The 16893-nt window shown below is 28.2% G+C and overlaps 2 protein-coding genes across 2 annotated transcripts in view; both read left to right on the top strand.

Moving 5' to 3' along the window:
- Nucleotides 1-68: 68 nt before the first annotated feature.
- LOC127291417 (uncharacterized) overlaps nucleotides 69-16893 on the top strand; it is a 28796-nt gene continuing 11971 nt past the window's right edge. The window contains exons 1-8 of the mRNA XM_051320547.1: nucleotides 69-183; nucleotides 1084-1200; nucleotides 1423-1518; nucleotides 1760-1836; nucleotides 3475-3578; nucleotides 3733-4009; nucleotides 4097-4255; nucleotides 16452-16598. Coding sequence (XP_051176504.1) covers nucleotides 1467-1518; nucleotides 1760-1836; nucleotides 3475-3578; nucleotides 3733-4009; nucleotides 4097-4255; nucleotides 16452-16598 — 816 coding nt within the window. The 5' untranslated portion in view covers nucleotides 69-183; nucleotides 1084-1200; nucleotides 1423-1466. The remainder of the gene's footprint in view (nucleotides 184-1083; nucleotides 1201-1422; nucleotides 1519-1759; nucleotides 1837-3474; nucleotides 3579-3732; nucleotides 4010-4096; nucleotides 4256-16451; nucleotides 16599-16893) is intronic.
- Nucleotides 5161-7611, top strand: LOC127291487 (trypsin-1-like). Its single transcript, XM_051320658.1, has 6 exons — nucleotides 5161-5314; nucleotides 5751-5827; nucleotides 5906-6009; nucleotides 6168-6444; nucleotides 6758-6916; nucleotides 7367-7611. The coding sequence occupies exons 1-6, from the start codon at nucleotides 5263-5265 to the stop codon at nucleotides 7514-7516; spliced, it is 819 nt and encodes a 272-aa protein (XP_051176615.1). The 5' UTR covers nucleotides 5161-5262; the 3' UTR covers nucleotides 7517-7611.

Below are 16893 nucleotides of genomic sequence, written 5' to 3'. Positions count from 1 at the left end.
AACAGACAAAGTAATTTAATTATATAAATATATGAGCATAATGAAGAATATCAGTCTATTCAAGTCAAGGAAGAAGTAAAATTCTTTGATTCTTCTTTTGACGACAGCTCAGCTGTCCTTAACAAGACTATAACAGTTTTATTAAAAATTGTTCTGTAACATGCAAAAGAAATTTAAAAAAAAGTAAAAACCAAATATTTCTTGTGTAATGTAAATTAACTAAATAAATCTGCTCAACACTGTTGCGTCTGATAAACTAAAGAATTGTGAGTAATTGATCAATTTTTTATATATATACAAATTGCCGAGTGTCAAAGAACTTTTTTACAAAGCAAACAATAGGAGAAATATAAAAATATCATTTTATGGAATTATGAATGAGAAATAAATATCTGTATTAGAAATATTACTTAATAAATTTAAATTAGTGAAAATTTATAATAATTTTTTTAAATAAGTTAAACGGTTTTTAATTTTTTATAAAATTGATTTTAAAGTTTCTTTTATCGTCTTTTTTGTTCAAAGAATTTTTTTGTAAGTTAATGTAAATCACCTTATCTTATTTATATTGCAAAAAGTTTATTCACCCTCGATATTTGTACACGGAGAAACATTTGCATTGTCAGCAATCGTTTGTCTACCGCGTCAGTGCTACCATAAACTTTCTACGAGTGTTTTCCCGCTTTTGGGTGAGTAACGCCCACAAAAGAAAAGTTGACTTTTTAAATTGTGGTAGTAATATACAAATTTTCAAAAATACTGGCACACAGACGACCCAAAGATTTTTCCGTGTATATAAATTATTCGAATACTCACAAATCTTCAGTTATTCAGCATAATTTTTGCTTGAAATGTTTTCGGTGTTATAAATACAAAAAAAAAAAGAAAAAAATTTTCTTGATATACATTGAGAAGCAGAATTTTATCACACAGAAAATTTTAAGGTATTAAAATAAGCTGCAACGCTTATTATTTTAATCCAATTTTGCTTATTTTAATACCAAAATGGATTAAAATAAGCAAAATTGGATTAAAATAATAAGCGTTGCAGCTTATTTTAATACCTTAAAATTTTCTGTGCAGCTTTCCAACCATCCAAGTTAGAAGTCTCTAACTTTTTTCTAACTTGAAATATCTTGATTTAAAGTCAGCGCCGAATTTCCTCTCCTCGAACGTTAATCTTACCGACAATTTCCGACGGTAGTGTATATTATATAAAAAATAATTTTTACGGTAATTATTCATATGCAAAATTGTTGATGATTATATATAGTAAATAATAATATTATTATTAGTAAATAATAATATTATTATTTACTATATCATAAAAACTTTTTCCTATATATAATCCTATATATATATAATATATATAATCCTAGCTGCAACGCTTATTTTAATGCCTTTTAATTCTATTGTTTATAGTTAACAATAATAATTGGACACATAATATTCGAGCTTAACTTACAATGACTTTGTCTTTGGGAAAAGCTGCTCTTTTATCAATTTTTATTTTGGGAGGTGAGTTAAAAATATTTATTGTTATTAAATAATTTATATATTTAAAGAATTTACTTACACGTAGTAATAATAATTTTATTGCTAATAATAGTTAATTAATTAAAAATATTTTTGTTATTAAATAATGTATTAAAGAATTTACTCACAAGTTGTAAAGATAATTTGATTGTTAATAATTAATATTATTTATGTGATTCGTTATTTAAAATTATATTTTTTTTGTTTAATAATAAAATACCAGTAAAATATCAGACTGTATTTGCCAAAGAGAGAATAATAGGAGGAACTGAAACAACGATTGAAAAATTTCCACACATGGTAAGATTGTGGGTAATTTCGCGGGAGAGTTAAGGGTCTTGTCATAGATTTTTCTTATTTTTTTAATTATAAATATTGTCGAACCTGGATAAGTGGGAAACCTCTTTTGGTGAGACTATTTTTGTGATCCCCGCACAACTAATGCAAAATATGTAATCTAAAAAACCTCTATAAGTGGAAAAATGTTACCTCCATAAGGGGCCATACTTTAATTACGTAACACTTTTTCTTTGAAATTTTAACCCCCCTATGTAACAGATTTTTGTATACATTAGCGCCATTTTTTTGCTGTGTGTAACAAATAGCTTGACCCTCCCCCCTCTCCAATGAAGCGTTACGTAATTAAAATATGGTCCCTAAGTGGAATTGATTTTTTAAAAAATCCCCTCTATAAGAGGTACATTCTCTCTATATATAAGTGAAACTATTCATATCCTTTACCTTTGTAAGTGGAATTTTTGTACATAATGTAATTTATTTTAAAAAATAATAAAATGAATGAACCTCTTTAAATGTAACTGGGTCATAAACAACCTGGATAAGTAGAAAACTGCGTAAGTGAGATATACCTCTATAAGTGGAACAAAAATTTCGGTCCCTTCATGTTCCACTTAAGGCCAGGTCCAAGTGAGGCAGCGCCATCTACATTGAAACTAAAATTTTGGAAAATTTTCAACAGCCTTTTCTTGAAAACAAGAAGGTAAAATGCTTTTTCCTTTATGGATAATTGATTATTGGCAAGATATACACCAGCTAAAACTTTTTTTGAGTTAAAATAATAAAAAAAATTTCATGTCAATAAATTAAATATAAGCACTTTTTTCACAAAAACTGTAATAGTACTTTCTCAGAAATTACAATCAAAAATGCAATTTCCATTTGGAAAATTAATAAACGCTAAAAAATACACGACCTAAGATTTACCAATCACGAAAATAACAAAAAAAAGTATTTTAACATAACATATTTTACTCATTATGACAGCCGTTTGGCAGGTTATATATGTCACCAGACGTTTCGCAGTTTTGCCGAAAGGAGGAAATTGGCGCTGTTGCTAACCTCCTGAAATACATAATCTACCAAAGGGCTGTCACAATCAGTAAAGCAGTATCAATATGTTAAATATTTAATAAAATTTTTTTTTGTTATTTTCGTGATTGGTAAATCTTAGGTCGTGTATTTTTTAGCGTTTATTAATTTTCCAAATGGAAATTGCATTTTTGATTGTAATTTCTGAGAAAGTACTATTACAGTTTTTGTGAAAAAAGTGCTTATATTTAATTTATTGACATGAAATTTTTTTTATTATTTTAACTCAAAAAAAGTTTTAGCTGGTGTATATCTTGCCAATAATCAATTATCCATAAAGGAAAAAGCATTTTACCTTCTTGTTTTCAAGAAAAGGCTGTTGAAAATTTTCCAAAATTTTAGTTTCAATGTAGATGGCGCTGCCTCACTTGGACCTGGCCTTAACCAGGTTTTCAACTGTACTTATAAACAAAAAATAAGAAAAATCTAAGGTATCTAATTTTTTCGCGAAATTACCCTTATGTATTATATGTATTTAATAAAGAGCTACCTAATATAAATTACAATAAGAAATAAAAAATTTAAGACATTAAATGAAAAAAATTTCAGCTACATCTCCATGTCGGGAGAAAAACTGGTAATTTAATGACTGGTTGTGGCGCTTCAATTATTGGCAAAGAATGGGGACTTACAGCAGCACATTGTTTTAATAAGTGAGATTTTGCATAATTTAAATAAATGTTTAAAGCTTGGAGAAAATCACTATAATCATTAAAGAAGATTTTCTAATATCGAAAAAATATGATAAATATGATAAAAAATTATTTTTAAATCTGCTTTTTCTATTATAAAAAAAATATGTTTCAGTCCAGAAACTGACGATAATAAAATAACTGTACTTGCTGGTACTACGGATATAAAAAATTTGGCATCAACTGCAAAACGTCATAAAGTGATTGAGATTATTCGAAATGAAAATTATAAAGTTAATGATAAAAGTCGGAAAATTGGAGGTGATATAGCTGTTATTAAAGTTAGTCCACCTTTTACTTACAATAACGTTATTCAACCAGTTAAGTTGCCACAAAGAAGGCTGGCCTTAAAAACGAATACAGCAACAGTTTCAGGATGGGGTCATACTAAAGTAAAAATTAATTATATAAATTAATTAATTGTATATCTGAAACCTCGAACAATCTAAAAAGTAATTGCAATTATCATTAATTTACAGCCAGGAGGACCGGGTTCTGAGAAATTACGAAAAGTTAGTGTACCAAAAGTAAAATTAGAAACTTGCAAAGAAATTTATCTCACGGACAGAATAACACTGAAAGAAGGAGAAATTTGTTATGGATTCAATAACGGAACAGTAATTCGCGATAAGTGTCAAGTATGACAAATGCCTAATTTTCAATTAAATTAAAAATATACACGTAGAAATTAATACACAGTTAACTACGTTGAAAAAAGAAGTATATCTTATTTCAAGATGTTTTGGTAGCGTTCTTAAGACATCAAGATATCTTAAACATCTTAATGTCTTAAAAACGTTACCAAAACATCTTAAAATAAGATACTTTTTTTTGTAGTGTAACAAAATTAAATAAATATATTATGCAATCTACATTTTTACAGGGTGATTCAGGTGGTCCACTTATTAATTCGGATACAATAGAACTCGGGTTAGTTTCATGGGGTGTCGAATGTGGAACTAGAGGATTTCCTGGTGTTTATACTGATGTTCTTTATTTCCGCGATTGGATCAAGGAAAAAACAGGAATATAATTTAAAAATTCCATCAAACTTCGTACATATTGCACAAAATTAAAATCTTCTTATATGTATATCAATATTTTTTGTTTTTTAAAATATTTTCTTCCAAAAAGTTATGTCTGTATTCTTAATACTTTTTTAGTGTACTAAATGTAAACTTAATAGTGGTAGCGACACCTGCCGAAACGTCGTTTATTTTATCTTATTATTAATAAATTAATGAACTGTAAAAAAAAATTGTCTTAAATTGTCTAAAATTATTATCATGATTTTTAGGGGCCCTTTCTGATAATTTTTCAAATATGTATGGTGATAAAATATATTTCAAAACCAATAAAAAAACTTTCATGAATTTAATTTATTTACATTATTAACATTTTTTGATACAAAAAAAGTGAAGCCGGAAATAAAATTTTATTATAACATATTGTTTTTTTTTGTTTATCCATTAAATAAATGATAAGCAGAACTGGTTATAATTATATACTAAGCAGTAATTATTATTTATTATCGTATAATGAACCTTGAGGACACGAGTTTCGATCCTTTAGTATAAAAGTTATTTTCTCTAATTTTTTTTCAATAGTTCACATTTAGACACAGGGTATTCGAGTTTTATTGACAATGAACTACTTTTTTCAAAAATTTTCTCTTTTATCAATTTTTCTTTTGGGATGTAAGTTAAAAATGTTTTATATTTTTTATTAAATATTGTGGACAATAAATAATATTTATTAGATATCTACTGACAAATAAATATTAACATGAAACCCTTTATAACTTTGTTAAAAATATTTGAAATTTCTAAATTTTCAAACAGTAATACCTGTATTATTAATATAAAAATAATTCTTTCTAATTTAATTCATTATATTACATTTTTTTTATAACTTACTTTTGTAAATTTTAACAATACTGATGGTAAATAAAAGGCACTAAAGATTACTAATGCATTTGTTTATCTTTCTTAAATATACATTTAAAATCACTTTTTAAAAAATAAAAGAATTTTAGTTACACGCAGTTGTTATAATTTAAATGTTAATAATTAAAAATATTTATCTGATCCGTAATATATAGTTTTACTTTTTTTGTTTAATAAAAAATACCAGTAAAATATCAAAATGTATTGGCTCAAAATAGAATAATTGGCGGAAGTCCAGCATCAATTGAAAGATTTCCTCACATGGTAAGATTGCATATTAAAGTAAATAAAAATAAGAAAATAAATATAAATAATTGATAAATTTGTTAAACACATTTTTAGCTACGTCTTCAAGTCGGAAGAAAAACTGGCAATTTAATAAGTAGTTGTGGTGCTTCAATTATTGGCAGAGAATGGGGACTTACAGCAGCTCATTGTTTTGATAAGTGAGATTTTCAGTACAATATAATTTAATTTGAAATATTTTTTATTCTTTAAATTATATGGCTTTTTAAGATTTTTTTTTGTTAGAAAATTTAAAAATATTTAAAAAATGAAAAATTATCTTAAATTATGATTTTTCTGTTTAAAAAATGTGTTCCAGTCCAGAAACAGATTACAATAAAATAAGTGTAGTTGCTGGTACTGCTGATTTAAAAAATAGGGCAAAAACTGCAAAACAACATAAAGTGGTTATGGTTATTCGAAATGAACATTACAGACCTAAGGAAAATAATCGAAAAATCGGAGGTGATATAGCTGTCTTTAAAGTCAGCCCACCTTTTGCTTACAATAATGCTATTCAACCAGTGAAATTGCCACAAAGAGGACAAACCTTAAAAACGGTTACAGCAACGATTTCAGGATGGGGTCATACTAAAGTAAGAGTTATTTACGAATTTTATTAAAAAACGTGAAATGATAATAAAACCAGACTACTTTGTAACATTAACTTTTATCTTTTCTTCGCGCATGTTATAAGGATTTTCAAATTGAACCAAATTAATTTTTTTTTGGTTCGAAAACCCAAATTTATAAAAATCTCAAAAGTCGATATATATTTTTGAACAACAGATACCTACAGTAGTTTCGGAAAAATCGTAGTAACCAGAAGTACATGAGAGGAAAAAAGTTGTTTTTGTGCATGAGTTATATTTTCAATAATTGTTAACTGCAAATGTCATCAATTTTTAGCCAGGTGGACCAGGTTCCGATAAATTACTAGCTGTTACAGTACCAAAAGTAAACACAGCAAATTGCAAAGCAATATACAAAAAGGGTAGCATAACACTGAAAGAAGGAGAAATTTGTTATGGATATCACAAAGGCCAAGTAACACGTGATAAGTGTCAAGTAAGAAAAAAAACAACATTTTTATTTGAATAATTAATCAACTAACGCAGAAAAATAATCCCAAGTGCGAATTTGGAATTGGATAGATATTGTGAATGTATCATGAATTAATTAGTTAATTAATTAATAATTATAATTTTTTAAACATTTTTTAATTTGCATAATACTGAGCCACTTATGGCAGACAATATTGGGCCAATAATGTCTACCGAGGACTGGCAGCCGACGTCCAACCGCAATTAGCACCACAAGAGTCGACCCAATATTGTCTGCCAAGGCTCGGGGACAACTTTGCCAATATTGAGCCAGTATTGTTTTTAGCACTTGAGTTATTTTAAAAAAATTTGCTTGTTGATTTTCAAAGTAAAAATATTTATAGAAATTTTGGGACCACATTATCAATTTTTCCTCTAACAGCGTGAAGAGGTTAAAATATTAAATTCTTTTTAGGGTGATTCAGGTGGACCACTTGTTAATTCGGATAGAGTAGAACTCGGGTTAGTTTCATGGGGTGTCGAGTGTGGAACGAAAGGATATCCTGGTGTTTATACTGACGTTCTTTACTTCCGCGATTGGATAAGGCAAAGAACAGGAATATAATTTAAAAATTGTCATTTTCAATCTACATTGATAAATCATTTTGAAAACAATGCGTCTACAGAGAAAAAAATTGTAATTTTAAATTTTAATTTGCATACAAATTTTGTATACCTATTAGAAATAAAAAAAACTGATTTACCTAAAAACTGTATTTTGTTTACCTTATCTTTTATATTGACATATTGTTCATAAATGCAATTTGCATCTGATTCATTTAATTATATTTAAGTGTTTCTGAAGTAGGTTGAATAGTTTTAACCTAACTGACAATAATTTGCTATGAATCAGTTAAAATTTACTATTGAATTTGTGAAATAAATTTTTTTCAAAATTTGGATCTGTGTTATATTTTACAGCTTACAGTTAATAAAAAAGAAGCAAGAATAAAATACATAAGATATGTACTTGAAACATCCGAACTAAAAATTTCAGTATTATACCAAAGTTATAACTACTAGCGCATTACTGGTTCAGTATTGGCTGCCGAGACTGAGCAGTCTGTACTGAACCAGTACTGGTATTTTCATTGTATCAGTACTGGTGCAGTACCAACCTTCCAGTACTGGCAAACCAGTACTGAGCTAATTGTATAATTATATATATATTATAATTATTTTATAAACATTTTTATTTTTACTGAACTGTTTTTATATATTATAAAAACTTTGGTTTTATAATAAACATATTTTTATACCAATACTGGTAAAATACTGGATGCCAGTATACTGGCATCCAGTATTCCCCACTGAAGATTCCCACATAGGCACTCATATGGGAAACCAGTTAGGTCCCTATATAGGAAGCCATATGGGTTCCTATACAAAATCGTATATGTAATTGGAACAGGAATTTGAATAGGAAATTAAGTCGGAATTATCATATGAATCCACATCCACACAGGAATGTACATTCCTATGTATATTCCTATTTCAATTCCTATAATAAGAATTTTTTTTCAACTCTAAGATATATATCTTTCAATAGTAGAGGTTCCTAATAGACAACAGAGATGAAAAAAATTTATTGCGCAGCCGAAAAAGTTGATGAAAACTACTGCGCATGATATTAAGATATAATGTGCATTCATATGATAATTCCTACTTAATTTCCTATTCAAATTCCTGTTCCAATTACGTATACGATTTTGTATAGGAAACCATATGGCTTCCTATATAGGAGCCTATGTGGGGATTTTCAGTAGGGTACTACGCCAACACTTGTCAGTACTGCGCCAGTACTGTGCCATTAGTAAATTTTTGATTGGGATTTATACACACCTTAAAAAAAGTAATCTTCATTCTAGAGGATTCCTCTAAATGTAATGCATATTTTCCTCTTAACCCTTTCGTGCCCCCGGGCAACCTAGCTTATAGATTTTGTTGAAACTCGTCACTCGGGGGTTTTTGGGGTCGCTGATTTCGAATTTGAAGTCAGATTTTGAAAATTCAAAATGGCGGATCCAATATGGCGGACAAATTTTCAAAATTTTATCTGTTCCCCTTAAAACTCATTACTCGGGGGTTTTTAGGGTCGCTGATTACGAATCTGCAGTCACATTTTCAAAATTCAAAATGGCGGATCCAATATGGCGGACAAATTTTCAAAATTTTATCTGTTCCCCTTAAAACTCATTACTCGGGGGTTTTTAGGGTCGCTGATTACGAATCTGAAGTCAGATTTTCAAAATTCAAAATGGCGGATCCAATATGGCGGACTAATTTTCAAAATTTTATCTGTTCCCTTTAAAACTCATCACTCGGGGGTTTTTGAGGTCGCTGATTACGAATCTGAAGTCAGATTTTCAAAATTCAAAATGGCGGATCCAATATGGCGGACTAATTTTCAAAATTTTATCTGTTCTCCTTAAAACTCATCACTCGGGGGTTTTTGGGGTCGCTGATTACGAATCTGCAGTCAGATTTTCAAAATTCAAAATAACGGATCGAGTTTGTTCAAAAAATTTTTAGAAATTCTTAAATTTTTCTCACTTTCAAATCAATTGTTTGCAGCGGTGACGGTCTTCCACACCACCTAAGAGGTTCCGAATAAGGCGCGTTAGGTTTTTTTACAGTGAACCTTCGCCAAGAACCCTATTTTAACAAGGTGGATGAATTTCATTATCATGTGAGTCGCGCGAATTTTAAAAATCGATGTAAGCTTTACATATAACAAAATACAAAAATTTGTAATATGAAAGAAATTAATTAAATATAATTTTAAGATGGTGATTAAAATAAAATTAATAATTTCAATATAATTAGTTTAATAAAATAATAATTTTAATAACCCCCGAGTGATGAGTTTTAAGGGAAATCGGTGAAATTTTGAAATTTATTCCTCCATAATGGATCCGCCATTTTGAATTTTGAAAATCTGACTTCAGATTCGTAATCAGCGACCCCAAAAACCCCCGAGTGACGAATTTGAAGAGAACAGATAAAATTTTGTATATTCGACCGCCATATTGGATCCGCCATTTTGCATTTTGAAAATCTGACTCCAGTTTCGTAATCAGCGACCTCGAAAATATTAAAAGTCAATGTGTTGTTAAAAACGGATGAAGCCTAAATGAATGACTTAACATTATTGATATATAACTTTTGTTAATTTTTTATCAATGTTGTACCTATTGTTTAAAATAATTATAACTGTATAATACTGTTTTCTATTTTTTAACATATAGTAATAACGATTGTCAATAAAACTATCCATTGGAATTACTGATTGGGTTAAATTTGTAAGAGTTACATCAAATTTTGTAAGTGCTACATATATGTACCGGAGGCACGAAAGGGTTAATTTTGGTATCAAAAGTATTACTTTTGCTTCCTCGTGGAGGAAGCTTTGTAGTCCTTTCGTTTATAAAACTTTTCAAAGTGGTGGAAACAAATTTTTTTCTTTATAGAAACATGTTATATGAGATCCTGATCAATTGTCCGGATGTATGTATGTGTGTGTGTGTGTGTGTGTGGATCCCTTTTTTGTTTAGAAGATAACTTTAACAGGTTTTAATGGATTTAGATAAAATTTGGTAGGCTCATTTATCATATTAATATCTCAAATCTGACCAAAGGATTTTGAAAAATACCCAAAAAAAAAATTTTATCGTCTTTTTTCAAAAAATTTTTAAATAGAAAAATTTAAGGTTATATATAATAAAATCGTATTCCTTACGTCAAGACGAATCGATCGATATATATAAAGTATATATTTGAGGTAAATTTAAAGAATTAATGAAAGTTAAAAAATCAAAAATTCACATTTTGGCAATAAAATTTTGCTTTCTCCACGAGGAAGCAAATTTTTTTGCTGATCGTAAAGAGGAAGCAAAATGTTCATGAAATGAACATCTGAATTTACAACTTGTTAGAAGGATTTTCCTCTCGAAAAAATCCTCTTAAAGGAAGAATAATATTCTAATATTTTGACAAGTTGAAAATAACCGTAATACACATTGAATTAATTAATGTTGATATCAAAATCTCAACAAAAAAAATTCCTAGTGTTAATAATGTCAAGAGAACCAATAATTTTTTTAAATTTGAATAATATAATAAATATTTAATAAGATTTAATTATTTACATTCAAAAAAGGTAAATTATAATAGATTCCTGGAATAAAGAATGAAATATTGGTTTTTAATTAAACATTTCTGAAAAAAATTTCTTGCTTTTTGCTGAGCATCAATACATTAGATTTAATTACAATAATAATAAAAAATGCTATAGCCAGTTGCAAATATCAAAGAAGTTCGATGCAAATATTTAAGAAAATTAGTAAGAAATGAAGATTCATCGAGAGGTTATATTTTCTGTATTTATACCTCCATTCAATATATCCACCCAGATTTAAATCATTTAGTAAATTTTGGTCTTTCGATTTATAACACACTATTATGACAAAATACGAAAATTGACAGTTTCGAAAAACAAAAGCGCAAATGTCAAACAGGAAAAAAATGTAACTTTTCCTTTTTTCAAATATACTAAATTTAAACAGGAAAATCGTAATTGAAGAGGAAAATGCAAAAGTACTCCTTTTGTCATTGTTCCATTACAACAAAGAATAAAAATATTCTACAGTGAAATGGAATATTCGTATTTTAAGAGGAAATATGCAGAGGATTTTAGAAGAGGAATTTTCCTCTAAATTTAAGATTACTTTTTTTTGGGTGCAGTATACATCTTGTTAGCTGTGTGCGCAAAAATATATATCCCACACGGAAAATCTCAGGGATATCTCGTGGGATGTCGCACAGAAAGGACATTTAGATATCCTAGAAATATCCCATTATATCGATGCAATATCCGAGGGATATTCCTGGTATTCAAATTTTTATTTGTATTCGCGGGATGAAAATGGGATTTCCACGGAATATCCCATGCTGTGAGGGTAAATCCAAGTTTTTTATATCATTTTCACTAAAGGCTTTTTTTAAACAGTTTAAAGAAATTGAATTTATATTGAATTTATTGAAATTATTGAATTATTGTATGTAAGTGACACGAAGAGGAACAATTTTCTAAAATTTTTTTACATAGTTATTCCTATTCGTATCACATACATTATTTGACATACAAAACTTATATATTTTAAACATTTGGTTTTATACCAAATTAAAGTTCGCTTCGTGTACCAAAATGCACATGATTGAATACTATTCAATAATTATATTATTTATTACACAGGCCTGCATGGTTTTTTTATTTTTGATATTGAAGTCGTTCCCTATGTAATTTTGTGCGCTGAACACGATCCCGTGTCCCAAAATGGCCCAGCACGTCAGGATTTTGAGAAAAGTGGGGGTAAAGAGCCCAAAAACCGTGTTTTTAGGTGTTTTCAAGAATTTTTTTCTCCTTAACCTGACGTGCTAGAAACTTCTACTAGGTCTTAAATTAAAGCTTAAAGTGTGCACTTTGAGACCTATATGCGCAAGTAAAAAAAAACTTAAGGGATTTTGAGAAAAGTGGGAGTAAAGGGCACCAAAAAAAACGCGTTTTTTTATTTTTTTACCCCCACTTTTCTCAAAATCCTGTTGTTTTAGGCCATTTTGGAACCCGGGATCGTGTTCAGCGCACAAAAATACATAAAAAAACCACTCCGATATAAAGTATGTAAAAAAATTTTTTGGGGCTCTTTCCCCCCACTTTTCTCAAAATCCCTTAAGTTTTTTTTACTTGCGCATATGAGTCTTAAAGTGCACACTTTAAGCTTTAATTTAAGACCTAGTAGAAGTTTCTAGCACGTCAGGTTAAGGAGAAAAAAATTCTTGAAAACACCCAAAAACACGGTTTTTGGGCTCTTTACCCCCACTTTTCTCAAAATCCTGACGTGCTGGGCCATTTTGGGACACGGGATCGTGTTCAGCGCACAAAATTACATAAGAAACGACTTCAATATCAAAAATAAAAAAAAGTCGAATTTTGCAGGCCTGTGTTATCATATACTGTACCTTGGGTACATGATTTCCAATTTTGTAGTATAAAAAGGATTTCTTCTAATATTTATTAATAGTTGAAAATTAAACACAAAGTATTCGAGTTTCAATATTAGCATGAACTTCCTCTTTGGAACGAAAGGATATCTCGGTGTTTATACCTAAGAGACACATAATATTACTGTAATATTATCATGAGGCGAACATTTTAATGTTACAGTAATAGCACGTGCTACTTGGGTACTGACGTTATTTACTTCCGCGATTGGTTCAAGGAAAAAACAGCAAAATTAAAAAAACTAATTTTTAAATTTCAAATTTTTTTTTTAAATTTTCATTTTTAATATAATCTTATAAAATCGAATAAAGGATATATTTTATAAAATAATAATTGGGCGTGAAATCTGAATTCTATTTCTTAAAAAGTTTGATTAGATGAATAGAGTTTTATTATACAAAAGGCTACTTGGAAAAATTCCACGGAAAAGCTTCGTGAATATTTAAATATGAAATTGAGGAAAAATTTCAGCAAAATTGGAATCCAATTAGCATTCTGTCTAAAATTATTATCATGATCTTTGAGGGTCCCTTTCTGATAATTTTTCAAATATGTATGGTGATGAAATATATTTTAAAACCAAACTATAACATATATGAAAAAAACCTTCATGAATTTAATTTATTTATTTATTACAATTTTTTGATATAAAAAAAGTGAAGCAGGAAATAAAATTTAATTCTAATATATTGTTTTTTTGTTTATCTATTAAGTATATTGTATGACATTAAATAAATGATAAGCAAAACTGTGCATAAATATATACTAAGCAATAATTATTATTTATTATCGTATAATGAACCTTGAGGACACGAGTTTCGATCCTTTAGTATAAAAGCTATTTCCTCTAATTTTTTTTCAATAGTTTACATTTAGACACATTAGTGTTTTATTGACAATGAACTACTTTTTTCAAAAATTTTCTCTTTTATCAATTTTTCTTTTGGGATGTAAGTTAAAAATGTTTTATATTTTTTATTAAATATTGTGGACAATAAATAATGTTTATTGGGTATCTACTGACAAATAAATATTAACATGAAACCTTTTATAACTTTGTTAAAAACATTTAAAATTTCTAAATTTTCAAACATTAATACCTGTGTTATTAATATAAAAATAATTCTTTCTAATTTAGTACATTAGATATGAAATTTTTGTTTATAATACTTTTGTAAATTTTATCAATACTGCTAGTAAATAAAAGGCACTAGAGATTACTAATGCATTTGTTTATCTCACTTAAATATACATCTAAAATCATTTTTTAAAAATGTAAAAGAATTTTTGTTTAAATGTTCATAATTAAATATTTTATCTAATTCGTAATTTATAATTTTACTCTTTTTGTTTATTAATAAATGCCAGTAAAATATCAAAATGTATTGGCTCAAAATAGAATAATTGGCGGAATTGCAACATCAATTGAAAGATATCCACATATGGTAAGATTGCATATATCAAAGTAAATAGAAATGAGAAAATAAAAATAAATAATTCAAATATTTGTTAAATAAATTTTCAGCTACGTCTCCAAATCGGAAGAAGAAGTGGTAACCTTATGAGTGTTTGTGGTGCTTCAATTATTGGTAGAGAATGGGGACTTACAGCAGCTCATTGTTTTGATAGGTGAGATTTTCAGTATACAATTTAATTTGAAATATTTTTTATTCTTTAAATTATATGTTTTTTTAAAAATTTTTTTTTGTCAGAAAATTTAAAAATATAATAAAACAATGAAATAATCTTAAGGGGTTACGCCACCCTGAACGCATGAAAATCGGATGGTTTTTTAGGAATTTTTTTGACAAAACTGTTAGAGGTAGGACTTATTTACATTTATTGATGCTTTAATACATATATTAAGCTTTATAAATATTTTTAAAAAATGGTTTTTAATTAAAAATGGCGGATATATAAGTATTGGCGTGGATCAATTTTTCTGGAGCACTCCTTGATGCTGAACCTGATTGGCAGTTCAATTTTTGTCTGAAACAAGTAAAACAACATTTTTCTTAAAAAGTGACAAATTTTGAACAGTGTCGAAGCCATTTAAAAAAAAATTTTTTTTTACGCAAATGGAAGCACTTCAAAAATTGACATTTTTTTTGGGCTAAAAATACCGTATAAAAAATTGGATAAAAAATTTTCAAATATTCAATCGAAAAAATCCCACGTCACTCTGTGGAAAATCTATTTAGGAAGATGTATATTAATTTGCAAGTCAATCGGTTGAATTGTTTTTGAGTTATCGTGTACACCGTCTCGAAAAATATGGTTTCGAGAAAAACGCAAAAGAAGAAAAAAATATACTTTAGTGTATTATAACTTGAAAATTTTTTAACTTACTATTTAATCAGCAATTCCTGGGCCATAATACTCTTCTCCTAGAATGGAAAGAATGTCCTATGATCTGAAAATGGAAAGTCGTTAAGGAGGCGCTAGACGGCTTCTAGCAGCTCTCGGCGCGTCCCTACCCGCTGACTTCTAAAGATCATAACTTTTGTAATTAGTGAGACATTGTCTTCGGAGACATCTCAAAATATTCGTTAGAATATAAATTTTGAAATTAAGCAAAAAAAAATCAATTTTTTGAAAATTTCAGGGTGGCGTAACACCTTAAATTTTGATTTTTCTGTTTAAAAAATGTTTTTCAGTCCAGAAACAGATTACAATAAAATAAGTGTAGTTGCTGGTACTGCTGAATTAAAAAATAGGGCAAAAACTGCAAAAGAACATAAAGTGGTCATGGTTATTCGAAATGGAAATTACAGACCTAAGGAAAATAATCGAAAAATCGGAGGTGATATAGCTGTCTTTAAAGTCAGCCCACCTTTTGCTTACAATAATGCTATTCAACCAGTGAAATTGCCACAAAGAGGGCAAGCTTTAAGAACTGATACAGCTACAATTACAGGATGGGGTAATATCAAAGTAAGAATTATTTTCTTATTTCATTATAAAAGGTGAAATTAAAAAATATTTACCACACTACCTTGTAAATTTAATTTCTCTTAACTTTGCGCATAATAAGGAATTTCAAATTGAACCAAAATTAATTTTTTTCTTTGAAAATATTCTTAATAATTGTATATTGCAAATGGCATTAATTTTTAGCCAGGTGGACCAGGTTCCGATAGATTACTAGCTGTTACTGTACCGAAAGTAAATACAGCAAATTGCAAAGAACAGTACCGCAAGGGAAGCATAACACTGAAAGAAGGAGAAATTTGTTATGGATATCACAAAGGCCAAGTAACACGTGATAAGTGTCAAGTAAGAAAAAAAACAACATTTTTAATTTAATAATTAATCAACTAACGCAAAAAAATAGTTACTCACGATTTATGTGAAGTAATAAAAAATACATTATTTTCACTTAAATAATTATAATTAATCAACTGATAAAAAATTATATTTTTAAATTAATTCTTTTCAGGGTGATTCTGGCGGTCCACTTGTTAATTCGGATAGAGTAGAACTTGGAATTGTTTCTTGGGGAGTCGAATGTGGAACGAAAGGATATCCTGGTGTTTATACTGACGTTCTTTACTTCCGCGATTGGATCAGGCAAAGAACAGGAATATAATATAAAAATTGTCATTTTCAAACTACATTGATAAATCATTTTGAAAACAATGTATCTACAGAGAAAAAAATTTAATTGCCGCCTACATTTTCTATAATAAATATTTATAAATAAATTAAAAATATTAATTTAATAAATTTTCTTTTAATTTGCATCAAACTTTAGATAACTTTTAGAAATAAAAAACTGATTTATCTTAAAACTGTATTTTATTTATACCTTATGTTTCATTTGATTGAATTTAATTGTTTCTGAAGTAGGTTGAATCAGTTTTAATAGAAAAAATCATGAA

The sequence above is a fragment of the Leptopilina boulardi genome, unplaced genomic scaffold, assembly GCF_019393585.1.
Source record: "Leptopilina boulardi isolate dan_hultmark-lab unplaced genomic scaffold, ZJU_Lbou_2.1 LbouV2_137, whole genome shotgun sequence".
Lineage (NCBI taxonomy): Eukaryota > Metazoa > Arthropoda > Insecta > Hymenoptera > Figitidae > Leptopilina > Leptopilina boulardi.
The sequence above is the reverse complement of the archived record's forward strand: the minus strand, read 5'-3'. Positions and strand labels throughout refer to the sequence as shown.